This window comes from Ranitomeya variabilis, chromosome 7, assembly GCF_051348905.1.
Source record: "Ranitomeya variabilis isolate aRanVar5 chromosome 7, aRanVar5.hap1, whole genome shotgun sequence".
In the NCBI taxonomy this organism is placed as follows: domain Eukaryota; kingdom Metazoa; phylum Chordata; class Amphibia; order Anura; family Dendrobatidae; genus Ranitomeya; species Ranitomeya variabilis.
Genome location: NC_135238.1, coordinates 154,393,632 through 154,421,603, shown reverse-complemented (window position 1 = coordinate 154,421,603; position 27,972 = coordinate 154,393,632). Strand labels below are relative to the sequence as shown.

General features: G+C 43.9%; 1 protein-coding gene across 4 annotated transcripts in view; it reads right to left on the bottom strand.

Moving 5' to 3' along the window:
* The window catches only part of ALS2 (alsin Rho guanine nucleotide exchange factor ALS2), a 134,539-nt gene that overhangs the window by 62,706 nt on the left and 43,861 nt on the right, over positions 1-27,972 (bottom strand). For all 4 annotated transcript variants that reach the window (XM_077272105.1, XM_077272102.1, XM_077272103.1 and 1 more), the window contains exons 6-14: positions 26,687-26,855; positions 25,676-25,772; positions 25,072-25,149; positions 24,486-24,662; positions 23,112-23,283; positions 16,698-16,878; positions 16,464-16,529; positions 15,398-15,560; positions 14,779-14,910 (exon numbers count right to left, since the gene is read on the bottom strand). In XM_077272105.1, coding sequence (XP_077128220.1) covers positions 14,779-14,910; positions 15,398-15,560; positions 16,464-16,529; positions 16,698-16,878; positions 23,112-23,283; positions 24,486-24,662; positions 25,072-25,149; positions 25,676-25,772; positions 26,687-26,855 — 1,235 coding nt within the window. The remainder of the gene's footprint in view (positions 1-14,778; positions 14,911-15,397; positions 15,561-16,463; positions 16,530-16,697; positions 16,879-23,111; positions 23,284-24,485; positions 24,663-25,071; positions 25,150-25,675; positions 25,773-26,686; positions 26,856-27,972) is intronic.

Here is a 27,972-nt window from a genome sequence, read left to right as displayed (position 1 = left end):
GGGAAGGTGGAGAATTTTATTTTGTAACCAGAAGACACCAGGTCTCTGAACCATTCGTCATGGACGACGGAAAGCCGGACATGTTGAAAAAGAAGCAGGCGTCCGCCTACTTTGGTGTCGACCGGAAAACTCCCCGAGTCATTGTGAAGGGAACCTGGAGGGCCTGGTACCCCTGGTTCTGGGTTGCCTAGGCTTACCTCGCCAGGACTGATTCGGCCTGTATGAGGGACGAGGGTCTCTCTCTGTACATGGAGATCGTTCTGATCTGGAAGAGGTTGTGGAGGTGGACCAGAATTGACTACTGCGAAAGGGCCGAAAGCGAAAATGTTGCTGGCGCTGAAAAGTAGTCCTAGGCCTGTGCTGCGGGAGGAATTTGCTTTTTCCTCCTGTAGCATCAGAAATAAGCTGGTCAAATTTTTCTCCAAACAGACGTCCGCTCTGAAAAGGCAGAGAAATCAAAGACTTTTTAGAAGAGGAATCTGCACGCCACTCTCTAAGCCATAGTGCTCTTCTAATGGTGACTGCGTTTGAGGCAGCAATTGCGGCACAGCTCGCGGCATCTAAAGATACATCACATAGTGTCCGGCCATGGCATTTTGTTTGGAGAGATCCGCAGCCTCAGACGTTAGAGCCTGTTCCTGAATGGATTTTGCAAGGACATTTGCCCAGAAAACCATTGCTTTTGCGACCCATGCCGCAGCAAAAGAAGGGGATAATAGAGGAACCTGAGGCTTCGTACACTGAGCGAGCAAGGGAATCTATTTGACGTTCTGTGGGATTTTTAATCGATGCCCCATCAGGTACGGATAAAAGCGTTTTGGTAGCCAAACGCGACATTGGAGGATCCACTAATGGAGGTTCTGTCCAATCTTTGACAAGATCTGTGGAAAAAGGATACTTCGTTTCCAGGGCCTTTTTTCCCGTAAAGCGCTTATCCGGTCGCTCCCTGTGTCGCCAGACTATATCTAAAAAGTCCAGATGAGAGGCAAACACCCTATGGGATCCCTTGGTTCTTTTAAAAGATACTGCATGATCCGGAGCTGAATTAGGGTTATCGTCAACCTTTAGCGAGTGATTGACGGCTTCAATGAGGGAATCCACAGTCAATTGAAATTCCAGAGAATCCGGGTCCAATGATCATGGTCGCTGCGAGCCCCTGGAGAGGGTGAGTGAGAAGTGGAACTACCAGAGGCTGAATGGCATGAAAGCTCAGGAGAGGTAGTGGGAATCCGTTTTTTGAATGTCTGTACCTCCTTCAGATGAGAGCGGCCCCTGCTGGCCGATGACTCCCCTGTAAGGGAGGTGTCTCTTAACACAGGTAGACGACTGCCCCGCTCCCCAGAGGGGTCATGAAGGGATTCAATCGCTTTGGCCAACGAAGCCATGGATTGTGACAGTGACGCGGCCCACTCGGGGGGGCTAGATACCCTAGGGTCGGTAGCGGCGGAGGGCTCCTGAGCATATTGGGCATCACAGGCTGAGCAGAGAGGGGAGATTTGAGGCTGAGGGTCAGGAGCCTAGCAGGTGGAGCACGCCGTGAAAAAGGTAGTATGTACTTTTGCAGTCTTTTTAGCTCTTGACTGCGACATGATGTACCCCAACATAAGTTAAAAAACACTGCCTGGAAGCGATGTGGGGTAAAACTGCAGGGAAGCACCTAGTGCAGTCTCCTTACCCAGTGTCCTGTGTCCCGCAATCTGATGAGGTGGAGCTGAGCAGGGGAGACCGGCATCCAGGGCTGCTGAGACGTGCAGAAGGTGGCCGGAGCAGAGCGGTGCTTTGCTGGGGGAAAGATGGCTGCCGAGAGCTGGGAGATAGTCTCGCAAGGAGCGAGAAGCGCCAGGTCTGGGGGCGGAGCCGCAAAAGTGATGCGAGTGGTGGGCGGGGCCTATCGAGGATGCTGCCCGCACTAGGCCGAAGCCGGGGACTAAATTTATGGCTACAGCCGGCGCGCACCCGCGGACCGCTGAGAAGATGCCCCGGAACCCTGTGAAGTCCCTGCCGCTATGGAGCCCTCCTATAACCGCCGGAAAACGACCCCTCCCGGGTGGCACTTACACTGATTTGAAGGGGATTGCAGCGCAGCTGTGCAGCAGGTCAGAGCTGTGCCCGGGGTAGTTAGGACGGTGCAGGGTTGGGGGAGACTCCATCCACCAATCCCTTAAAAGGGGGGTGGAGAGGAACCATCCGCCTCCTTCCATCATCCGCTTTGTTCAGGGGTGATGCAGTGGGGGCTGCACGGACGCCACAATGGAGAGTGCCTCTGAACATCCAAGGGTATGACCTGGTGGGCAGGGCAAAATGTCCGGCAATAGGCCTGGCTGCAGAAGAGAATACGTGGAGGTGACACTCCATGTGCTCGTCTGTTAAGCGATGCGGGGAGATCGGCGCCCTGGAAGGGGTCCGTCGCCCTAAAAAACAGCCCAGGCAGTGGCATCCCACGTCGCAGGAGAGGATACGGAGAGGCGACCCTCTCCTTGCTGGCCTGTTGTTGGTTCGGGGAGATCGGAGCCTAGAAAGGTTCCGTCGCCCCTTCATCCGGGTAAAAAATTAAACAGAAAAAATCAAAAATAAAAGAAATTCTGGTCTGAATAGCAGACCTTGTGGGCCTCCTACAGACACTAAGCTTGAACTGGGTCTCTGGAAGCCAGCATGAAGGGTGTATACTGCAGGGGAGGAGCTAACTTTTTTGTCTCAACTTAGTGTCAGCCTCCTAGCGACAGCTTCATAACACCCATGGTTCTGTGTCCCCCAATGTGGCGAAGGAGAAATATATATTGTACACAAGTCACGATCTATTATCAGCACAAAGCAAAAATAGCATAAATAATATAAGAAAAGTTAAAGTACATCAAAATACGTTAAATAGGAACTAATTCAAAATAGGTATTGCCTGCTATATCATTCATATATCATAATAGCAAAAAGTGCATAAGGATATATTAAGATTTTATGTCAAGCAGCTGTGATTAGTAAAGTGCATAGTGCCATTCCATAAGAACACTCAAAATGTTCAAATAAAATTCACACAAAATAACAGTAAAGAAAGAGAACAACACACAGTAGTTAGCCTCCAGGCTTGAAGCACGTTTCGCTGTTGCTTCTTCTAGGGAGCGTGTAATGATTATAATAATGCAAGCAATACTAATGTATAAATGTCACAGCTTCTTGGAGGAGATTTGAGGTAGAAGCAAATTCTGAGACACTTTTAGCTGTACATTGGAATAAAGTGTATTTGATGGGAGAGTGTGGTGGTCGACAATGGGGGCAACGTGGTGACATACACTGGGAATATAATTAATATGTTAAAAACTATTGGAAACTTCAGCTAACATGGTGAATATTGGAGGCATTATTTAGGGATGATAGGTCCGTAATTTTTTGTATGGAATCTTACAGAAAGTTTGGAACAGGGTTCCCCCAGGTGTATTCAGATTCTCACAATGAACCTGTATTATACTGTAATTTCATTACAAAATTAAGAAATCGTGTAAAGATAATTTATGCGAACAAATTAACAGTTTACAAATAAAACATTTCAGTAACTTTTGTAAGGTATTACTCCCATTATTCATTGGTGCACAGTTCTTGCCAGAGTAATTTGCTTTATAGGAAGTCTCTTCTATACACTAGGTTCTATATAGTAATATCACATAGCAAAAACTGAGGAGCCCCTACACCTCCAAAAGCGGCTCTTCCTGACACATGCATGCTTGGATTGGTCGAATGTGCATACTGTTTCGGTGGAGAGAAGAGAATCTATGACTGACAAGTATTGGGATACTTCTCAATATAAAGATTCATATAAAGCATACACTACTAGGAAAACTATGTATAACACAACGGGGAGGGGAAAATAATTAAACAGAAAGTCTTCTATATCTTAGTCACAGTGTTAAAAGCATAAATTGTGCATTTTTTTCATTTACAGTAATGATTCCAAGTAACACTGGAAAAATAAAAGTTATTCTGTGTTCACCAGGCTCATACCAGAAAGACAGTTTGTTATTATTTTTCCTTTGTAGCCTCTAGAGGGTTAACTGATGTATTGCCTCCAGTATAAACTGACACTTCAAATAACTTTCATTAACTATTTGACATCTAATACCAAGGAATCTTGGGTATGGTAAAAATCATAATGCCAGGACCAACCTTGCCCCAAGTACTGACTTGGCAGCTTATTGTCAACATACATATATGTAGGCGAGTGCACCTTTCTGAGCTCTGCTACATCTAACAACTAAGATTTTATCACAACTGCTGCACCCAGTAAACTAAGTGATACATTGCTGGAATCAGGATCTCTTTTCCTATATTAAGATTTTCCCAGGTGAAGAATTAGGGTATGTGTCCACGTTCAGGAAACGCTGCGTTTTTGACGCAGCGTTGAGCCGCAGCGTCCAGATGTTACAGCATAGCGGAGGGGATTTAATGAAATCCCGTCTCCACTGCGCATTAAAAAACGCATGCGTTTTTCCCGCAAAAACGCACATGCGTTGGGTTTTTTCAGAACGCAGCATGTTGCTACAATGAGCAAAAGACGCAGGAACAGCGCAGGTGACCTGCCAGTGACACCAGATGCATTTTTGGTCAGGATTTTACCTGCATAAAATCCTGACCAAAGCCTGAAGCAAACCTGACCGTGGACACATACCCTTAAACACCTGGTGACAGATTTCCTTTAAGCAGAGGTTGCAAACCGCAGTGTAACACACTGTTTTGAGGAGTTCTGCCAGCAAAACGTGTGTTTGGCAAAAGCTCCTTATCATTGGGAAAAATGATAATTACTTACGGGTAATTTGATTTTCCAGATCCATGACAGCACCGGTACATGAGAGATGGTCCCGCCCCCAAGAACAGGAAACCTGCATAGGAGATAAAAGATGGGGGCGGCACCTCTCTCCTCAGTTTGTTTACAGAGAATGTAAGGTAACCGCTATGTTAGTTTTAGGCATATAAAAAATTATATTTAACTCTAAGACTATTTATCTATTGTTATGTTAAGTGGTTATTACCCCATCTTTCATTTGTGTCTCTTTTTTTTTTTTTTTTTTGAGATTTTTTTTTTTTTTTTTTAAGATTTTTTTTTTTTTTTTTTTTTTGTGAATCACACACCATCACCAAGATAGGGCGGGAACTAGAGCGGTGCTGTCATGGATCTGGAAAATCAAATTACCTGTAAGTAATTATCATTTTTTCCCTTCCCCATGACAGCACCGGTACATGAGAGGAAGAAATAGAAAGAACCTCTAGGGTGGGACAACAGCAGATAGTACTTTCCTACCAAAGGCAAGATCTGATAGCCCCAGATTCAATCTATAATGGCGGAAGAAAGTAGAGGGAGAAGACCATACTGCTGCATTACAGATTTGCTCTATCGATGCATTTGCCCTCTCTGCCCAAGATGTGGAAATAGCCCTCGTAGAGTGGGCCGTAACACCAGGTGGAGGGACCTGTCCCGAAGAGGAATAGGAAAGTGATATAGCCATACGGAGCCAACGTGCAATAGTCGATTTTGTGGCCTTTTTTCCCCTGTTTGCCCCCTGAAAGGAGACAAAAAGGGCTGTAGACTGTCGCCATGGTTTTGTCACTTCTATATATTGAAGAAGGCAACGTCTGACGTCCAAGCAATGGAAGGTTTCTTCTCCCTGGGATTTTGGATTGGCACAGAATGAAGGCAAGATTATCTCCTGGTCCCTGTGAAATTTCGAGTTGACCTTAGGTAAGAAGGCCGGATCAGATTTTATAATTACCCTATCCTCCAGAATTTCAGTATACAGAGGGTCAATAGATATAGCCTGAAGCTCACTAATGCGTCTGGCTGAGGTAAGGGCAATCAGGAGAACTGTTTTTAGAGTTAGCGCTTTTTCCGATATGGAGGAAAGAGGCTCGAAGGGAGAGGAGGTCAAGGCGTTTAAAACTAAATTTAAATCCCAGGGAGCGACCTTTGGACGAGGTTTGAATGGTCTGGCTGTAAAGGAGGCCCGAATGAACCTACACACCCAGGGGTGATCAGCCAATTTTTGGTCAAACAAGGCGCTAAGCGCCGAAACTTGCACTTTTAGAGTGCTGGTAGATAATCCCCTCTCCAGACCCTTTTGGAGAAACTCTAGGATTTCAGATATAGGGACCTTCTGAACAGTATCAGTTATCCCTCGGCCTGAGAATTCTAAAAATTTTCCCCATACCTTTTGGTATTTATCAGTTGTGACTTTTTTTCTACTGGACAGTAGAGTAGTAATTAAAGGATCCGAGAACCCCTTTGCTAGCAGAAGTCCCCTCTCAAGTTCCAAGCAGTGAGGTGTAGGCTGTGAACCTGAGGATGTGTCACCGGACCCTGGTGCAGAAGGTCTGGGACCTCTGGAAGTATCCACGGGTCCGAGATGGACATACGTCTGAGCCAAGTGAACCAAGCTCTCTTTGGCCAGAAGGGTGCGATTAAGATTATGCGTGATTTCTCTTCTCGGATCTTCTTCAGGACTGTAGGGATCAATGGGATCGGGGGAAACGCATAGGCTAGTTGGAATTTCCATTGGTGTAGTAACGCATCTACTCCTTCCGGGTTCTCTTTTGGGTTTAGAGAGTAGAACCTTTTTACTTTCCGATTCTGCCTTGTGGAAAAAAGATCCACTTGAGGAAGCCCCCAGACTGCACAGATTTCTCCAAATATTCTTTGATTTAGCGACCACTCGCCCTGGTGCAGGACGTGACGACTCAGAAAATCTGCGACAAAGTTTTCCGACCCCTTTAAGTGTGTACTTGTGAGGGATAAAAGGTGGTTTTCGGCCCAAAGAAATAATCTTCCTGCTTCTTCCATTAGGGAACTTGATCTGGTTCCTCCCTGTCGATTTATATACGACACCGTTGTGCTGTTGTCGGACAATACTACTAAATGTTTTCCTTTGAGGTCTTCTTCTGATTGAAGAATTGCTTGCCTTACTGCTGTCAATTCCCTCAGGTTTGAGGAGGCTGATTGCATCTGTGGATCCCATAGACCCTGTAGGATCCGATCTGATAGGTGTGCTCCCCAACCTAACGGGCTCGCATCCGTGGTCAGTACCACCGGATTCTGGATTGACCATGGGACCCCTTTTTTTAGATTCCCGGAATCTAGCCACCAGCTTAGAGAGTCCCGGACATGTTGTGACAATACGATTTTTCGGTTTAGATTGTAGGGTATTCTTGTTTGTTCTGACAGGATCTCCCACTGTAGGTCTCTTGAATGAAGTTGTGCCCATTGGACCGCCGGAATTGTTGCAGTAAGCATGCCTAGGAGAGACATGGCTTCCCTCACCGAGACGTATTGGGCCACCTGTATTTGTGTTATTCTTTGTTTTATGACCTCGATTTTCCTGTCTGGAAGGATACAGATCTGTTTGATTGAATTTAATTGGATCCCCAGGAACTCCTGTATCTGGGCCGGAATCAATCTTGATTTTTTTAAGTTTATTATCCACCCTAGTTTGGTTAGTAGCTCTCGTACTGTCGTAACTGCTTTTATGCAATCTTCTTGATTGTCTGCTATCAAGAGGAAATCGTCTAAATAGGGCACTAGCAGAATGTTTTCTCTCCTTACGAAGGATGCTACTTCCGAAATTATTTTTGTAAAAATACGAGGAGCTACCGATACCCCAAAGGGGAGACATTGGTATTGTAGATGGGTGTAGACCTGCCCCAGCTGCACAACCAACCTCAGGAATTGTTGATGCTCTCTGCTGATTGGCACATGATAATAGGCATCGGTAAGGTCTATCACTGCCATATAACATCCTGGATACAGCAGTTTTACCGCCGTTCTCAGAGTCTCCATTTTGAATTTTCCTACTCGGATGAATTTGTTTAATTCTTTTAGATTGAAAATAGTTCTTAAAGATCCATCCGGTTTTGGAGTGAGGAAAAGGTTGCTGTAAAATCCCCTTCCTATTTCCTGTGAAGGTACTCTTACCAGGACTTTCTTGTCTAGAAGAAGACGAACTTCTTTTTCGAGAACTAACTGGTTCTTTTTGGCCACACGAGTAACTTTTATTCGGTGGGGAGGAAGGGAGATGAAATTTAACCGTAGACCGTCTGATAACAAGTTGATTATCCATTGGGACGGCTGTAAGGTTACCCACTGATGGACAAAAAACCGTAACCTTCCTCCCACCTGGAATATGGCGTCATTGTTTAGGATCTGGTTTTGGGGGTTTATTGAAAAGAAAACCTCTTTCTCTTTTCTCACCCCAGGGTTTCCCCCGTGTGGTTCTATCCGTTGGGCGGCCTCGGCCCCTACCTGATCCTCGAAAGGACCGACGATTGTCATACCAACGTCGTCTAAAGAAGGGAGGTGGAGGGAAGTGTTTTTTCTTGTCCGCCGCTTTTTCTAAAATCTCATCTAAAGCGCTGCCGAATAGATATTGACCCTCACAGGGGACTGCACAGAGCTTCACTTTGGATTGGAAATCAGCATTCCAGTTCTTTAACCATAACGCCCTTCTTCCTGAATTTGAAAGGGCACTAGCCCGGGCAGCAAACCGCACAGAATCAATGGCAGCGTCCGCCAGGAATCCCGCTGCATTTTGAAGTGGAGGGATGACTTCTAGAAGTCTGTCTCTTGGACATTTGTTTTTTATTTGGTCGCTAAGTTCCTCCAGCCATTTAACCATGGCACGGGCAGTACAAGTAGCCGCTACTCCAGGTTTAAACGCCCAAGTTGAGGCCTCCCAGGTTGATTTTAGAAAGGCATCCGCCTTTTTATCTAGGGGGTCTTTTAGGGCCCCCATGTCCTCGAAGGGAAGTGCTATGCCCCTGGAGGTACTTGCGATAGCCGCGTCCAACTTAGGCGCCTTTTCCCATTTCTCGCAAATTTCCTCACTAAAGGGATATTTACGTTTTAAGGCCTGGGGAACTGAAATCTTTTTATTCGGTTTTTTCCATTCTTTTTTAATGAGATTTAGAATGTTATCATGAAACGGGAAAACTTTTCGTTTCTTATCCTCCAAATTACTGAACATAGAGTCCTGAACTGTTTGCTTCTCTTTTGGCGTCTCAACCCCCAGGGTGGACCTGACCAGTTTTAGCAACTTCCCCACATCTTCTGATAACACATAAGGCCGGCCACACTCTTCATCTGAAGAGTCCAGGTCCGAACCCTCGTCGGGCGGAAGCTCACCCAGTTCACCCTCGGATTCTACGTCAGATGCCTGGGCAGACGTAGGGAATGGGTTTTCGGAGCTCTGCAATCCATGATGTTTTAACTGCTCCTTTACAGTGCTTTGTACTTCGCTTCTAACAATATCTTTTATATTCTGAAGCAAAGATGAAGACTCTTCAGACACCGTTTTTTCTATGCATGAGCGGCACATACGCTTTTCATACGTTTTGGGGAGGCTTCTATCACAGAGTGCACATACTTTATGCTTTTGTTTAGAGGTGACTTTTTTTCCCTGCATATATACAAAAAACACAGTGTCACTGACATGTTTTTTGCCTTACAAAGGCACTCACCCACCGGACCCTTAGTACCACGACAGGCTGTGGGATTTCAGCTGGGATCGTCGATTCCTTCAGATCTGCCATCCTGCAGGAGACTGTTCCCAGCGCCTGCTTGCCGCCTTGCACTTTTAAATATGGCGGGCAGGAAGCGGTGTGTGCGTCTCTGAACTTTCTCCCCCCCGGGGAGTGTCAGCACACCGCTTCTTCAGCGTGTAGCGTCACTTCCGGTTCAATCCCGGAAGTTCCCCCATTCAGTCGGCGCCAGCGTCGTGATGGGTACGCTCACTTTTCTCCCTCGGCCCAGCCTCCGGCCAGGAGCGGACGCCGGGGAGTCCCCAGTGGGAAAGACGCATCTGCAGCTCCAGGTATGGAGGCGACGCGCACACGCCGCCACCGCTGCTCCCACCGCGGACCTCGGTCAGAGACCGGCAAAGCAAGGGAGACCTCTCCCCATGCAGCACCGCAGGTTCCCCGCAAGAACAGGAAACCAAACTGAGGAGAGAGGTGCCGCCCCCATCTTTTATCTCCTATGCAGGTTTCCTGTTCTTGGGGGCGGGACCATCTCTCATGTACCGGTGCTGTCATGGGGAAGGGAAAAAAGAGGCAGCTCCTTTCATGTAAACACAAAAAGAAGGAAACCACTTGGTTCTCAATCTGGACGGTTGCATCTTGGCACCGTCCAGGTTAAAAACGGTTTACCCCCCAGACATAGATTACGGCATGGGACAGAATGACAGACAGGTGAGGGATACGGTTGTTTTTTTATTTCAGGAAACGAGGGTTTCAATGGAATGGAATGATATCCAGCTGTCTGCTTTAGCAAAGCTGGTTGTCAAAAATGAGGGGGACCTCACGTCGTTTTTTAAATAAAAATTATTTCAATAATACTAAAAAAAAAAAAAAAAAAAAAAAAAAAAAAAGTGTTGCGACCCCTCTATTCTTGATAACCAACCTTACGAACGCTGACAGCTGAGGGTTGCAGCATCTAGTTTTGCCTGCCTGGTTCTCAAAAATACAGGAGTACCCACGTTGAGTTTTTTTTTTTTTATTATTTGGAGCGCAGCTGACGTCTGCTCTCACTGTTATTAGCAGCAGCAGGCATAGGCTGATGGAAGCAGTAGTTCCATCAGCCGACACCAGTTACCAGAAGTAAATATTTTAACTCCGATCATAGAAGCGGGCTCAGGCTGTTATTCACACTGTGGGAACCGCGACTGTCTGACTGGCTGTAACGATTTTACCGCCGATTAGAAGCAGCGTTTGCTGCACGGTCAGGCAAATCACAGCGCGACAAACACTTGGTGTTTGAGGGGGCTGAATCTGAACAGTAAGGCCGGAGACACACTGGTGCGAGATACGGCCGAGTCTCGCTGGTTAAAAGCAAGCTGTGGCACCGGCACTCCGGAGCGGAGCGTGCAGCTGCATAGCAATACATGGAGCCGCACGCTCCGCTCCGGAGTGCAGGTGCCACAGCTTGCTTTTAACCAGCGAGACTCGGCCGTATCTCGCACCAGTGTGTCTCCGGCCTAACACAGACTTCCTGGTGAAATCCGTGTTCAGGGTGTCTGTGACGGAACAGTAGGTGTTCGGACGTCAAACTTTACAGTTCGGGCTCATCCATCTCTATTGGGGACCAATTCTTACCCTCCAGTATATATCTTCAGACAATTAGAGTCGTTCTCATACCAACAAATCAACTTCCTGGATGAGAAACAAAATGTGTACAGACAGGGCAGCAGTTATCACACATAATGAACAGCTGAGTTGCTGATACGCCACAATATTGTGGCGATATAGTTGTTATAAACCTATCTATATATATAATTGTCTAAGGGTCACTTCCGCCTGTCTGTCACAGAAATCCAAGTCGCTGATTGGTCCCGGCAAAACGCCCATGACCAATCAGCTACGGGCACAGTCCAGCAGCGAAATAGCCGCTGCTTACTGCCCTGCAGTCAGTGTCCCGTCCATACTCCCCTCCAGTCACCGCTCACACAAGGTTAATGGCAGCATTAACGGACCGCGTTATGCCGCGGGTAACAAACTCCGTTAACGCTGCTATGAAACCTGTGTGACCAACTTTTTACTATTGATGCTGCCTATGCAGCATCAATAGTAAAAAGATCTAATGTTAAAAATAATAATAATAATAAAAAAAAAAGGTTATTCTCACCTTCCAACGTGGCCCGCTGTCCTCGGCAGTTCAAGCGGCAGGTTCCGGTGCCAAGGATGCTATGCGAGAAGAACCTGCCATGACGTCACGGTCATGTGACCACGACGTCATCACAGGTCTTAAGCGCATAGCAACCCTGGGACCGGAAGCTGCCGTGTGCACCGCACACAGGCTCCAGGACTTCAAGGGGCCTTCGGAAGGTGAGTATATGTTTATTTTTTATTTTAATGCTTTTTTTTATACCACACATATAGTGCCCACATTGCTATATACTACGTGGGCTGTGTTACATACTGCATCTCTGTGCTATACAGTATGCAGCTGGGTAATATACTAAATCGCTGTGCTTTATACTACGTAACCTGTGTTATATACTCCATGTGCAGTGTTATATACTACGTAACCTGTGTTATATACTCCATGTGCAGTGCTATCTACTACGTGGCTGTGCTATCTACTACGTGGCTGTGCTATCTACTACGTGGCTGTGCTATCTACTACGTGGCTGTGCTATCTACTACGTGGCTGTGCTATCTACTACGTGGCTGTGCCATCTACTACGTGGCTGTGCCATCTACTACGTGGCTGTGCCATCTACTACGTGGCTGTGCCATCTACTACGTGGCTGTGCCATCTACTACGTGGCTGTGCCATCTACTACGTGCTATATACTATGTGCTCGGTGTTATATACTACGTGGCTGTGCAATATACTATGTGGCTGTGCAATATACAACGTGACTGTGCAATATACAACGTGGCTGTGCAATATACAACGTGGCTGTGCAATATACAACGTGGCTGTGCAATATACAACGTGGCTGTGCAATATACTACGTGCTCTGTGTTATATACTACATGGCTGTGCTATATACTACGTGACTGTGCAATATACTACGTGGCTGTGCAATATACTACGTGGCTGTGCAATATACTACGTGGCTGTGCTATATACTACGTGGCTGTGCTATATACTACGTGGCTGTGCTATATACTACGTAGCTGTCCTATATACTACGTGTGCTGTGTTATATACTATGTGGCTGTTATATACTTCGTAGCTATGTTATATACTACGTCGGTTGTGTTATATGCTACGTGACTGTGCAATATAGTACGAGGCCTGTGCTATATACTACCTACATATTCTAGAATACCCGATACGTTAGAATCGGGCCACCATCTAGTATAAATATATTATAGCTCAACAGATCAATAGCAGATTTGTAACATGAAATCTTATGAACAGTATGTCATTAGTAACCGCCCATACAGTATACCTGAACTCAATATTATACATGGTGCATCATTTATAAACAATCAAAAGGTAAAATATTCATAATACTTAGCTCATTGATGTTGTGTTCACATGTCCACGTATTAATTTTTCTGAGCAAAAAGTATCTTGAGGACTTGCCATTTGGCGGTCCTCCCCACCCCCCCCCACCTAAACAATGACAATGTTTACTTTATTGAGGGGAAGACGACATAAATGAATCAATTTTGCTAAGTATTATGAATTATCTTTATGCAGTACACTCTTGCAACATTTGTATGTATTCCTGAAGAGCCTACTGTTCAGGAGAAACGCGTCTGCATTGAGTTCAGGCATACCTTATGGGTAGTGATGAGCAAGTATACTCGGGTTTTCCAGAACATGCTCGGGTAGTCTCAGAGTATTTGTTAGTGCTCGGAAATTTAGTTTTTGTCCACACAGCTGCATGATTTACGGCTGCTAGCCAGCCTGAGTACATGGGGGGTTGCCTGGTTGCTAGGGAAGCCCCACATGTACTCAGACTGTCTAGCAGCCATAAATCATGCAGCTGTGTCGACAAAAACTAAATTTCCGAGCACTAACAAATACTCTGAGACCACCCGAGCATGTTCTGGAAAACCCGAGTATACTCGCTCATCACTACCCATAGGGTATGCCTGAACTCAATCCAGACGCGTTTCTCCTGAACTCACAAATACTCGGAGACCACCCGAGCGTGCTTGGGAAAACCCGAGCAACAAGTACACTCACTCATCACTACTTATGGGTGTTTATAAATGATATACCAGTGATATCAGTCATACCTTATGGGGGGTTATAAATGATATACCAGTGAGTTCAGTCATACCTTATGGGGGTTTATAAATGATATACCAGTGAGTTCAGTCATACCTTATGGGGGTTTATAAATGATATACCAGTGAGTTCAGTCATACCTTATGGGGGTTTATAAATTATATACTATTGAATTTTGGAATACTTTTTGGTGGTTTACAAATTATACCCTATGTATAATATTGAGTTCAGGTATACTGTATGGGCGGTTACTAATGACATACTGTCCATAAGAGTTCATCTTACATCTGCTATTGATCTGTTGAGCTCTAATATATTTATATAGGTTTATAAGAACTAGATCTCTCCATACTGTGTCGTATCAGCCACTCATCTGTTCATTATGTGTAATAATAATTACTGCCCTGTCTATACTAGTTTTTGTTGTTATCCATGAAGTTGATATGTTGGTATGATAATGACGAATTGTCTAATGATATGCACCGGTGGATAAGAATTGGTCTCCAATTATGGTCTTTGGCTCATGTGATCGTCCTATTTGAAGAGTTCTTTCTGCAGATCCATGGCCACAGATTTTTTTGTGCTTGTTTTTTTTATGTTGCCTCATCTGATTAGGGCCTGGCAGGGACCTGTAGGGCAAGACAACAAAGTGTGGGGGCGCCATTTGCGCTCAAGAGGGTGTCAACCTCCACAGACAGGCAAGAACAGGAATAAGGGACGTATTAGGGCGAATCCCACCCCCTCCCTTTTTTGCCTGTAAATACAATCATTTTCTTATCACTTCTTCACTATGTTGGGTGTTGTGTTACATACATTCTTCTTTGCTTTTTGATACATATCATTAAAAATATATCCTTTGAGTGTATAATCGGTGATTTCAGATTTAATATACTCTGTCCATACCTTAAAAATAGTGGTGACATAGAATATACTCACCTGGCAAAAGTACTTTTCACATGTTATAAAGCATGGTACAATTATGCCCGAAACACATAGATCACAGATACAAACAGTAGATAAAAGACTTGTCATTATAGTCCTCAAATAGGTTGCAGACATACCGTCATCTTTCCTGGAAAAGTCTTCCAGAATCCCAGGGTGTATTCAGCATCCTTTTTCTTTCTACCTAAAGTCAAAGCCAAGGTGTCATAGCTTGTGCTGGAGTCTTGAAGCTTCTTGTATTCTTGCGAGGACTGATAAAAGAAGAAATGTCTATGACAATTACATAATGGAGAACAAGAGATAAAGAGCCACACAACTCCATAGCAAGGAAATAGACACAATGACAGCAGAAAATATGATGCCCAGTATTTGGAAAACCTGGGCAACTCGCTCTGTGAGATACATGTAATATGTAAAGTAGCATGCAAGATACCAAATTTATTAAAAAATGTGCCTGTCTTAATAAATGAAGAGCCACTTATGTCATCTTGAATTTTATTAACACTAATTTTTTTTTACTAAAAAAAAGTAAAAAATATTTCAATTAAGTCTTTTTAATATAATGAAGCATCACAAGAAAGCCTTGAATGGCTAGCTCTTATGAAAAAAATATTACAATCATTCTAGAAAAACAAGGCACTATGTGGTCATAGTCCACTAAAGGGACAAAAAACAAAAATAATGTGCAGAAATTTTTTTTTATAACTATCGCTGCAAAGTTAAAATGCAGTATCTTACCACTTCAAAGCACATGGCGAGCTTCAGTAATAATCTGGCATATTCATGCAGTCTGGTCAACGGGGAAAAGAAGAGGGAACTGAGTGTTTCAGGAATAGAAGCACCCTCATCTGTCCCGTGGCAGAGACTCTGTACCAGAGCTTGGCTTTTACTGAAGAAGTCCCTGAAATTATAATATCATATGGAGTAAATCAAATGTGATAAAATGTATGCACATAAAAGGGAAAATATTCAACTCATATGACCTAAATTAGCTGTCTGTGGGATACGTTTTGACCAATCAATTTAAAACATATATAAAAAATAAAATAAATGATAATGGTGTAGTGCACCATAGTAATAATGCACTATAATGCATGTCTTCCTCTACGTTACACATTATGCCTGTCCTGGGTAAACCTCTGGACAGTTACATGTCTCAGCAGTCATGTAATATGATGTCTTCACATACAACACTGGACACACGAACAGATATGGTTGGTTCTCCAAGAATTAGTACAGTGAGCATATTAAACAGAACGGGACAGTCTCTGAAACAACTCTTAAAGTGCTGGTCCACTGCCGCTCCACGCCAGCTCCCTGCTTCAGTGGTGACATCATGTGACCGCTGCAGCCAATTACTAGACTCCGCAGTCAGTATCACCTCTGAGCTCAGTGACCGGCTGCAGCAGTCACGTGAGGTCAGTCTGACGTCACTAGAGCAGCCATATCAGAAAGGACTGAGTGGGGAGAGAGAATAGACTTTAGTGGGGAGTCGATGAAGAAGCAGCAGTTGGAGAGGAAGCTGCTTTTGTTATTTTTAAGTACCAGAAGCCAATGGAGAAAAGCTAAAAAATAAAACAAAAACAAACAACCCTTGTAAAGGGTTTGTGCTTCTTTAAAGGGGACAAAGCTAGTGAAGTCTTCAGGCAAAATCAGAAAATTAAAATCTCTACCTACACAGAGTTGGCATTAAATTGAACAGAAACGCAAATAAAATAATTTAACTACTCAGTGAGAGGACATATAATGATCTGACAGATTTATCCAGATACTTTTCTGACATATGTACTTCCATTGTACTTACATTGCTGATTTGGAAAGAAGAGAAAATCCTCCCATTACCAGGAAGTTGGAGAGAGAAGAGCAATATCTAAAACAGACCAAAAATACAACAGGATATTAAAAAGTATAATAGAAAAGGCTGTTGTACTTTTTCTGTAAATAGTTAGGTTCCCACCAAGTAAGTAATAACGTAGTGGAACAATATGCCGTCACATAATGTACTATTGAGGAAGTCAAACAAAAGCAGCACACTGACTCTGTGTAACTATCCAAGAAGATATTTGCGTGCTCCAAAATGGAAAGGCATCGTGCGTCTTTGGCTCCACGGAGGAAGTTGCTGAGTGACGTTCCGTTCTGACCGATCAGGTAGCAGAGTTTGCAGAATTTTGTGGCCATGTCCTGTAGCAGCTGAACAGTGGTTACAGAGCCAAGGTTGTCTTCAACAACAAATAAAGAAATCAGTTATTAACAGAAAATTACATTCTTAAATGATTTTCAATGGCATAGCACAAAACAACTCCTGGGAGTGTATATTAACATACCAAAAACAATGATATTATGTTTTCTTCTATGTACAGTTTATCAACAAATTATTCGACCAGCTACAGGAGACTTCATGACGTCCGAATTCTAATATGGTGTTGGTCGCCCGTTTGCAATTACAACACCTCCTACTCTTATGGGATCAGACAGACACTGCTGTTGGACAAGGGGGCCTGGGACAAAATCTCTGTTCTAGTTCATCTCAGGGGAGACGGATGGGGTTGAGGTCAGGAGTCAGGACATTAACGTTCTTCCATCAAAGCAAACCTTCTGGAACAGAAAAGCTCTTTCCCCAAACTGTACCCACAAAGTTGGAATCTACAATGGTCAGAAATGTCTTGGGATGTTGTAGTTCTAGGCCAAGGTCACATGCTCAGTATTTGGTCAGTAATTCACATCAGTGTTTGTAAGCCAAAGTCAGGAGTGGAACAATCAGAGGAAAAGTATAATAGAAACACGTCACCACTTTAAGTCACCCCTTTAAGTTTTACTTTCACTGGAACCAACAGGCCTAGCCTAATCTCTAAAATATCTCCTTAGTATTCTCCCTCCTCCATAGTTTATAGTTAGGACAATGAGGTCAAGCCGGCAACGTTCTCCTGTCATTCGCCAAACCTAGACTCATCCATCAGCACAGCAGACAAAGAGTATTATGTCTTGCCACAGAACATATTTCCATTGTTGAAAAATCCAGCGGAGGTTTGGACTCTGCAGGTACTGAGTCAGCAGAGCGCTGGCAGCCATTATGCACCATGACCCTCAGCACTCCAATAGTTCCACAGTTGACTGTGGAATATTTAGGAGAAGAAATTTCATGAGCTGTCTTGTAACAATGGCGGCATCCAATTACAGGACCGCGCTGAGAGCAGTGAGATCGTTCGAGCGAGCCAGTCTGTCACAAATATTAGTAAAGGCCTACAGCATGGCAGACGGGGGCTGGATTTTATACCCTGGTGCAATGGAACTAAATAAAAAAAAACAAATTGAATGAGTAAGAGGTGTGTCCCAATATTTATATTAACATAGTGCATGCAAGATAAGGCGATTAAATTATAAAGGTATTCCCATTTAAAGCACAGTATATACAGGTTGTACCCATTCTCCAGCTCAATGTGCCCATCACCTGCTTGTTGGGCTCTTTCTGTGACTCCAGTGGAAAACGTGGCATACCAGAGCCTTCACTACTCCAATGACTTCTATTTGGAAAGCAGCCGCTTTAACCCCTTCATGACCCAGCCTATTTTGACCTTAAAGGGAACCTGTCACCACGTTTTTGGAAGATGGGATAAAAATAGCGTTAAATAGGGGCAGAGGTGGGCGTTACATTAGTGTGTGTGTTATGCGTTTATTACCCACCTAAGTTGCCGAAATAACTTTGCAAAGTCTCCGTTTTCGCCTGTCAATCAGGCTGGTCAGGTCGCATGGGCGTGGTGTCTTCACCCAGATTTGGCGTAGTTTTCCGTTGGTGGCGTAGTGGTGTGCGCATGCCCAAGGTCCCGAATCCTCTTCCAGGGGATTTAAAATAGCGCGGTGTTCGTTATTGCATTGGTGATCGGTGGGCGCGGCCATCTTCCTTTGGCCGCGCGTGCGCAGAAGCGGCGCTCTGCTGGCCGCGGCTTCAGGAAAATGGCCGCCGCGATGCCGCGCGTGCCCAGATGGATATCGCGGCGGCCATTTTCCTGAAGCCGCGGCCAGCAGAGCGCCGCTTCTGCGCACGCGCGGCCAAAGGAAGATGGCCGCGCCCACCGATCACCAATGCAATAACGAACACCGCGCTATTTTAAATCCCCTGGAAGAGGATTCGGGACCTTGGGCATGCGCACACCACTACGCCACCAACGGAAAACTACGCAAAATCTGGGGGAAGACACCACGCCCATGCGACCTGACCAGCCTGATTGACAGGCGAAAACGGAGACTTTGCAAAGGTATTTCGGCAACTTAGGTGGGTAATAAACGCATAACACACACACTAATGTAACGCCCACCTCTGCCCCTATTTAACGCTATTTTTATCCCATCTTCCAAAAACGTGGTGACAGGTTCCCTTTAATGACCTGACCATGTTTTGCAATTCTGACCAGTGTCCCTTTATGAGGTAATAACTCAGGAACGCTTCAACGGATCCTAGCAATTCTCAGACTGCTTTTTCGTGACATATTGGGTTTCACGTTCGTAGTAATTTTAGGTCGAAAATTTTTGTGTTTATTTGTGAAAAAAAATCGGAAATTTGGCGAAAATTTAGCAATTTTCAAATTTTGAATTTTTATTCTGTTAAACCAGAGAGTTATGTGACACAAAATAGTTAATAAATAACATTTCCCACATGTCTACTTTACATCAGCACAATTTTGGAAACAAAATTATTTTTTGCTAGGAAGTTCTAAGGGTTAAAATTTGACCAGCAATATCTCAAAACCATTTTTTTTTTTTTAGGGACCACCTCACATTTGAAGTTAGTTTGAGGGGTCTATATGGCTGAAAATACCCAAAAGTGACACCATTCTAAAAACTGCACCCATCAAGGTGCTCAAAACCACATTGAAGAAGTTTATTAACCCTTCAGGTGCTTGACAGCAGCAGAAGCAATAGGAAGGAAAAAATGAACATTTCAATTTTTAGTCACAAAAATGATCTTTTAGCAACAATTTTTTTTTTATTTTCCCCAGGGTAAAAGGAGAAAGTGGACCCTGAAAGTTGTTGTCCAATTTGTCCTGAGTACGCCGACACCCCATATGTTGGGGTAAACCACTGTTTGGGCGCACGACAGGGCTCAGAAGGGAAGTAGTGACGTTTTGGAATGCAGACTTTGATGGAATGGCCTGTGGGCGTCATGTTGCGTTTGCAGAGCCCCTGATGTGCCTAAACAGTAGAAACCCCCCACAAGTGACCCCACTGCGGAAACTAGAACCCCCAAGGAACTTATTTAGATGTGTGGTGAGCACTTTGAACCCCCAAAGTGCTTCACAAATTTATAACGCAGAGCCGTGAAAATAAAAAATCATTTTTTCCCCACAAAAATACGTTTTTAGCCCCCATTTTGGTATTTTCCCAAGGGTAACAGGAAAAAATAGACCCCAAAGTTGCTGTGCAATTTTTCCTGAGTACGCTTATACACCATAGGTTTGGGTAAACCACTGTTTGGGTGCACGTCGGGGCTCGGAAGGGAGGGAGCACCACTTGACTTTTTGAACGCAAGATTGGCTGAAATCAGTGGTGGCGCAATGTCGCGTTTGGAGACCACTGATGTGCCTAACAGTGGAAACCCCTCAATTCTAACTCCAACACTAATCCCAACACCTCCCTAACCCTAATCCCAACTCTAGCCATAACTCTAATCACAACCCAAATCCCAACACACCCTTAACCACAACCCTAACCCCAACACACCCCTAACCCTAATCCCAACCCTAACCATAACCCTAACCACAAGCCTAACCCTAACCCCAACACACTCCTAACCCTAATCTTAACCCTATTTCCTACCCTAACCCCAATTCCAACCCTAATTCTAACCCTAATTGCAACCCCAATTGCAACCCTAACCCTAGTTCTAACGCTAACCCTAGTTCTAACCCTAACCCTAACCCTAGTTCTAACCCTAGTTCTAACCCTAGTTCTAACCCTAGTTCTAACACTAGCCCTAACCCTAGTTCTAACCCTAACCCTAGTTCTAACCCTAACCCTAGTTCTAACCGTAACCCTAGTTCTAACCGTAACCCTAGTTCTAACCGTAACCCTAGTTCTAACCGTAACCCTAGTGGAAAAATAAAAGTAAAAATATTTTCTTTATTATGTTCCCTGTCATGATTCCCCAATGGCATGGGAACATCAGAAACACAAAATAACAGACTAGCCCTCGGGTGATGGAAACTCAAGCTGACCGTGACCTAAATCTACCACACAACTAACAGTAGCCAGGAAGCATTCCTACGGCTGCCTAGATGCCATGCGCCAGCCGGAGAACTAACTACGCCTGGAAGAGGAAGGAATAGACCTGGCTTACCTCTAGTGAAATTCCCCAAAGATGATAGTAGCCCCCACATATATTAACGGTGAGTTCAGAGGAAAAGACATACACAGTATGAAGGTAGATTTAGCAAAGCGAGGTCCACTTACTAGATAGAGGAAGGATACAAAAGAGGACTTCACGGTCAGCTGAAAAACCCTTTCAAAAACCCATCCTGAAATTACTTTAAGACTCCTGTGTCAACTCATGACACAGGAGTGGCAATTTCAGTCCACAAGAGCTTCCAGTAACAGGAACTGACAAACTGTAAACTGGACAAAAAATACAAAACAAAAAGGTCAAGAGTCCACTTAGCTGATCAGCAGACTGGTAGCAGGAACATGCAACTGAAAGACTCAGGTTACAATGATGACCGGCAAGGAAGTGACTGGAGAGCAAGGCTAAATAGGGAACTCCCAAAACTGATGGAAGCAGGTGAGCTGAGGCAGAAAAGAACACACAAGTCTCCAGTACCACCAGCCACCACTAGGGGAGCCCAAAAAGCGGATCACAACAGTTCCCTACCTATGGGGGTGATAAAAAAAAAAAAAAAAAATACACACACACCCCCCCCCCCCCTTTATTTTGATCACTGTGATAGAACCTATCACAGCGATCAAAATGTACCTGGAATGAATCTGCCGGCCGGCAGATTCGGTGGGCGCACTGCGCGTGCGCCTGCCATTTTGGTAAACACCGGAACTCGATAAGTATGCGGGGGTGGGATCGGACCATGGGGGGAGCGGACAGGAGGGGAGCGGAGGACAGCAGAAGACAGAACGGGGCAGTGGCAGATCGCGGTCTCCAGCCATGGCCGATGATATTGCAGCATCGGCCATGGCTGGATTGTAATATTTCACCAATTTTCATTGGTGGAATATTACGATTGCTCTGATTGAAAGTGAAAGTAAAACGTCACCTTCAACAGCCAATCAGAGCGATCGTAGCCACAGGGGGGCAAAGCCACCCCCCCCTGGGCTGAAGTACCACTACAGGGATAAAATGTAGAAACTTTATTAGATCACATTAAAATGCTGCTGAGACATGACCGGCATGGTGGGTAACGGAGAGCAACCAGCACCTGACTGGACGCGTTTCGAACAACAAGTGTGCCCTTAGTCCTCACACTTGTTGCTCGAAACGCGTCCAGTCAGGTGCTGGTTGCTCTCCGTTACCCACCATGCCGGTCAATGTCTCAGCAGCATTTTAATGTGATCTAATAAAGTTTCTACATTTTATCCCTGGAGCTGGATCCACATCTTCTTTTTCTACACGTCAATCAGTGTTGTGGCAGCAACACTTTGTTTCCGTGCTCGGACTGATACTTACCACATCGCACAGATGAACTAAGGGTGAGCTGAAATATACCTTTTTTTTTTCTGTGAAGTACCACTACCCCTGTCCCTGCAGGTCGGGTAAAATTACAGTTAACCCTTTCCCCCGACCTGCAGGGACGTGATCATTCTGTGACACAGCATATGAGTCACAGGTCGAATTGGCACGGACTTTCATGACGCATACGCTGTGTCACATGTCGGGAAGAAGTTAAAGCTCAAAACAAGGTTCATATTCTCAGGATGTGTAAGATTCCCAAGGTAAACCCCTACCTCTCTGGCATTCATGAACATTCTTTCTTCATATGGTTTCATGGCTTCCATTTTTGTAAAAGCCATAATGGTGTATTATATTCTACAACTCATTACAGGATTTCCTTGTGTTGTGAAGTTTTTGATCTTTATTATTTCTAGATTAGTTCCAATAATTTTATAAAACAAATTAGACTACACTATTACATACAGATATTATACATACACACACATATGTATGTGTGTGTATGTATATATATGTATATATATATATATATATATATATATATATATATATATATATATATATATATATATATATATATATATATACATATATACATACACACACACACATATACATACATACACACATACACATACACACACACATACACACACACACACACATGCACGCATCACACATATATGCATGCATACAGACACACGGAATGAGATACTACAATGCAGTTATTGTGGATCAAAAGTCAATCCGTTCATTATATTCCCAGACGTCATAAAAAACACTTACCTAGTCCTAAAAGGGGCCTAAGTATTTGGGACTTAACATCACTCAGGTGGCAGTAAAAGCTCCTCTCAGAGGACGCCAGCTCATGGAGGTTTCCAATATAACCCATCATGTTTTGGTCTACAAGTGCCAAACAGCTCCTGGATCCAGCAGCGACACTACTGATGTACCCTAGCTGTAGTGAAAAATATTTGGGGTAAGCAAATTCCACACAGAAAATAATGGGCACAACAATGCTTACCCAAAAGATATCCTAGCATAAAAAACAGCATACAATAAATCTGTTGTGTAATATATTCATACATAAAAACTGATAATGCAAGGCCTAGAAGGAAAGGTTGTGGCATCATGGAAATCACAGGATGACAGACATGTTAATGATGCGAAATGATGAAAAAATTAAAACATTTTGAAAACATCTTGATTTATTGTGCAAATTGCCTCTAGAGAAAAAGAGGACTTGAACTGTATAGCGCCACCTGTTGGAAGTAGCGATCCTACGAGTCACAATCAACCCTCTAACGAGTCGTGCAATATGACTTAGGATAAGAGCCAAATCATTATCTCAATTCACAGACACGGTGTTTCGGGCTGTTTGCCCTCGTTAGTGAGAAGTATGAGAACTGATTTGGCTACATGAGAGGCTCTGGACTGAGGTCTAAGGGGTAAGGTTTCTCCTTGTGGAGAGTGACATACCAGCTCTGGCTTGTCAAGGTAAGGAGGCTTATTCGCCGTGCAATTGCATATTAAATTTCCCTGAAGAGCATTGAACGGCAAATAAGCCTCCTTACCTTGACAAGCCAGAGCTGGTATATAACTCTCCACAAGGAGAAACCTTACCCCTCAGACCTTGATTTATTGAGTATTATACGCACTTGCACACCTTGGCAGGCTGGCAATGAGGTTATTTTGACAAGTCCAGACACGCTGCAGGCCATGGTAGCCACGCAGGCTGATCACACTAACACGAGCAGCTTGCTATCCGGCATGGTCGTGTTGAAAAGCGTCTCTAGAGACACTTTGGAAAATGGCCGTACTACTGGTTCCCCAAATTTAGCCATTCTGTAATGCAAGTGAAATTGGACATCAAACACCAAGCCTGCAGCATAAGTGTCTACTTGGTGTTGCAATTCAATGTTCAGGAGCGTATATAATGATAAATCTTTTCCGATAGTTTTATCCACATATGTAGGCTACATTCGCAGCAAACACCAGGGTGATTTGCAATAGCTATACCATACATATCTACTACAAACATTACATGAAAAGAATTCGCAAACTGCAACATGGTATCCACACCAATTGCCCCTTCTTTACATTTTCCTTTAAATGCTTGTGACAAGTTATCTTAAAAGGCTTGCTAATGAATGTGCTCACCTGGCCACACTCAGTCAGCTGAATTGGTGCCTGCACTGGGTCTACACGGGTGGTAACTTCCATTGCTTCAGGCCCACTATAATATATAACAGGTTGGAACTCATTCTTTCCATGTGCTAAAAAGAGAGAATAATCCTGCCCAGCAGCCACGCTCCACACAGTGACATCTTCATTCACCTGATTCAAAGAGAATAAAAAACAAACAAAAAACAACCGATCGATCAATAATTCAAAACATAGATACAAAATATAATACACGCTTCTCTGAGCTCTATTAGTTATACAGATTACTGGAAAATTGCCTGCAGGGGCTGATCTTCATGCATAAAGTAGTAAATCATCCCATTGACCAGCGTCAGATAGAAAAAGCAGACTACAGACTGTTCTCAATGAGGAAACCACAGAAACTGGGAGATGAAATAGCTCCAAATCTGGTGTCATCATATCGATCTTTTCCTGAAGTGTTCTCATTGGCAAACACCATGGAAGTACCAACAGGGCCTAAAAGCGGATACTGCCAATAGTGTAATGGCTAGTTACTGTACATTGACAATCTGTATTCTCTCTTATTTAGTAGGAATCGTACCTTAGCAATACGTGGCATAGTTGTTGGTGACTGCATGTGGCCAAGTTGACCCGAAATATTACATCCCCAAGAGTAAACCTGTAATTTACAAATAAAAATAAAGGAAAGCAACATCAACAGTGTATTTTTTATCACATGTCGGTTGCAGTTATGTGTGTATGTTGGAATATGCATCAGGAAAGCTTCTGGAGAACACATCACATGGATCCATAGGTCCCCATACTTGACAGAGGCCAAAAGACTTGTTTTAGCCTAAGACTAGCTGGCATACGTAGATATTCCTTTTCTTTTTGTCTTTTAGCATTGAACTACCCAATTCTGTACTACGTACATTTCAAAAAATATAGGCATGTAATATATGAGCCTATAAGGCGACATGACCCTATGCCAAAATTGAGGCATCCATCAGCCACACAATATAAAAAGTCAAGTCAGCACTATTGGGCTATGAATTGTTTTGTAAAAAATATAAAACTTACAATAAGTATTAAACCGTGTTTTCTCATGCAGTCTACATATTGCAGTGCAGAATTTTCTTTTGGGTTACAATATAAAATATTGGTTAAAAAGGTTTAATGATGAGAACTACAGAAGTAAATGCTACCTGAGACTTGGCAGTAAGGGCAATAGAATGGTGGCTACCGGCCGCCAGCTGAACCACCTCTTTGCTATCCATGCTGCGGACACACAGTGGCTGTAACCTACAAAATGACAACATTGTATAACGTTAGAGGGCAACTACTTTCAAGTAACTTTCAGAATAATCAATCTTCTTTGTGTACATGAGAAATATAGCATGGCCACTACATGACTCCTATCCTGCATTTTCACCAGTTTTTCCCTCTGCAGGCTCTCATTCTGAAAACTTAAAGCCTACTACATGGCTTATCCTACACGATTCAATAGTCTGGTGACCACTTTGTGGAAAGGGGTTGTCCATTTTTTTCATCATCTCAAGCAACTTAAAGGGAATTTGTCACCACATGTGACCTAACTAAACTATTAATATGGGCATATAGGCTATAGAATGCTGATAACAGTCCTACCTGTGTGTCTCATATCAGATGTGTTGTTGCTGAGAAATCATCGTCTATCACTTTATACAAATGAGCTCTACCAAGGCTCCGGGAGGATGCTGCCTGGAGATAATTCTGCCCCCAGAGCTTATTTTACATTAAGGGGAGTTACCAGTGTGATGTGTAATGGCCACTCTCTGCTCTCCTGATAACTGACACGTCTGCAGGTTCTTCTCAGCTTCCAGCTCACAGGCAGACGGTGTAAAATTGTTACAATACAGCAGATGTAAGGAGATAAATTTCATGTCTCCTGTTCTGTGTTAGTTACTTGTCTCACACTTGTAATTCCCCTTCATGTAAAATAAGCTCTGGGGGCAGAGTTATCTTGCAGGCAGCGTCCTCCCCAGATCCTGGAAGAGATCATTTACATAAAGTGATAAAGATGATTTCTCAGCAACAAGGCATCTGATATGAGACATACAGGGAGGACTGTTTTCAGCATTCTGTAGACTGTATGCCCATATTAATATTTTAGATAGGTCAAATGTGGTGTCAGATTCCCTTTAAAGTGAACGACACAATGTTAGACTGTCACTTGCCTCGGTAATACATCTCCATGCCCCAGCTGTCCTTCTTTGCCTCTTCCCCAACTCCAAACCTCTGTCCTTAGACAGGGAAGCAGCACATCGGCTTCACCACTGTTTGTAGGGGTCAAGGCCACTGTTCTCATCTTTGCTCTTCCAACCTTCCTTAGCAACCTAGGGGAAACTATAGAGAAATAATAACGTTATGGTGTAAGCAAACAAAAATCATGTTATATATTCTAACTCTCTTCGCTAGATTCTAGCATCTAAATAGGAAAGGGTTTTTTACAGTTTGAGTAGTCAGACTGTGGAAAACCGTACCGAAAGAGGTAGTACTGACAGATCAAAAAAGAAAAGAATGTCCAGCTTCACCGAGTCCGTAAAAGTTTTCTTTATTCACAAACTTTAAACATGGAGGATACAGACTTCAGCACGAACCATACGGGTAAGAATCTCAACGAGTTTCTGGAGACTAAGCTCCCTTAATCAAGATTAAGTCATGATTAAGGGAGCTTAGTCTCCAGAAACGCGTTGAGATTCTTACCCATATGGTTCGTGCTGAAGTCTGTATCCTCCATGTTTAAAGTTTGTGAATAAAGAAAACGCTTTTTTACGGACTCGGTGAAGCTGGACATTCTTTTCTTTTTTGGACTTTATACGCCTGGACACAGCGGGTCCGTGCTCCCGAGGTTTGGTTTATGCATCACGGGTGAGCTGGTTTACATTCCTTCTTTCTAAGTACTGACAGATACCATAACATTTAAAAAAGGCCAGGGAGCTTTTCTAATATGACATTGTAGATAAATAATGAAGTGAGAATGTATAAGTGGTGGAGCAATGGCCGACAACGTATTACATAGTTACACCGACTCCTCCTTATTTGCCAATGACCAACTATCTGTTCCATCAGAAAAGGCATCAAGTCTATCTTTCACCCGACCACTGCAACGGTCACGTGAATGATGAAGGTGAATTCATTGCTGTAGGAATGATTGACATGGATGACGCCTCCTGCCTCGTCCACATTGCTGGCCGAAATATTGTGCCTGCGCACTATGCTTTGCCCTACTGCGAGCAGAGCCAAAAAGATAGGTGAGCATGTGCGAGCTGCGATTTCTCTGCGCAGACTCAAAATTTCCCCAGCAATGTGTATGACATAGGAGACGTCAACCATGTCAATCAAGGCAGGAGGAAGGTGAGCAGCGGCAGGGATAGAGAGCACAGGATGGACGGCCATCAGAAGATTAACATACAGGGCGGGAGAACTTCAAAATGTTTTTTGGGGAATACAGAGGAAGTCA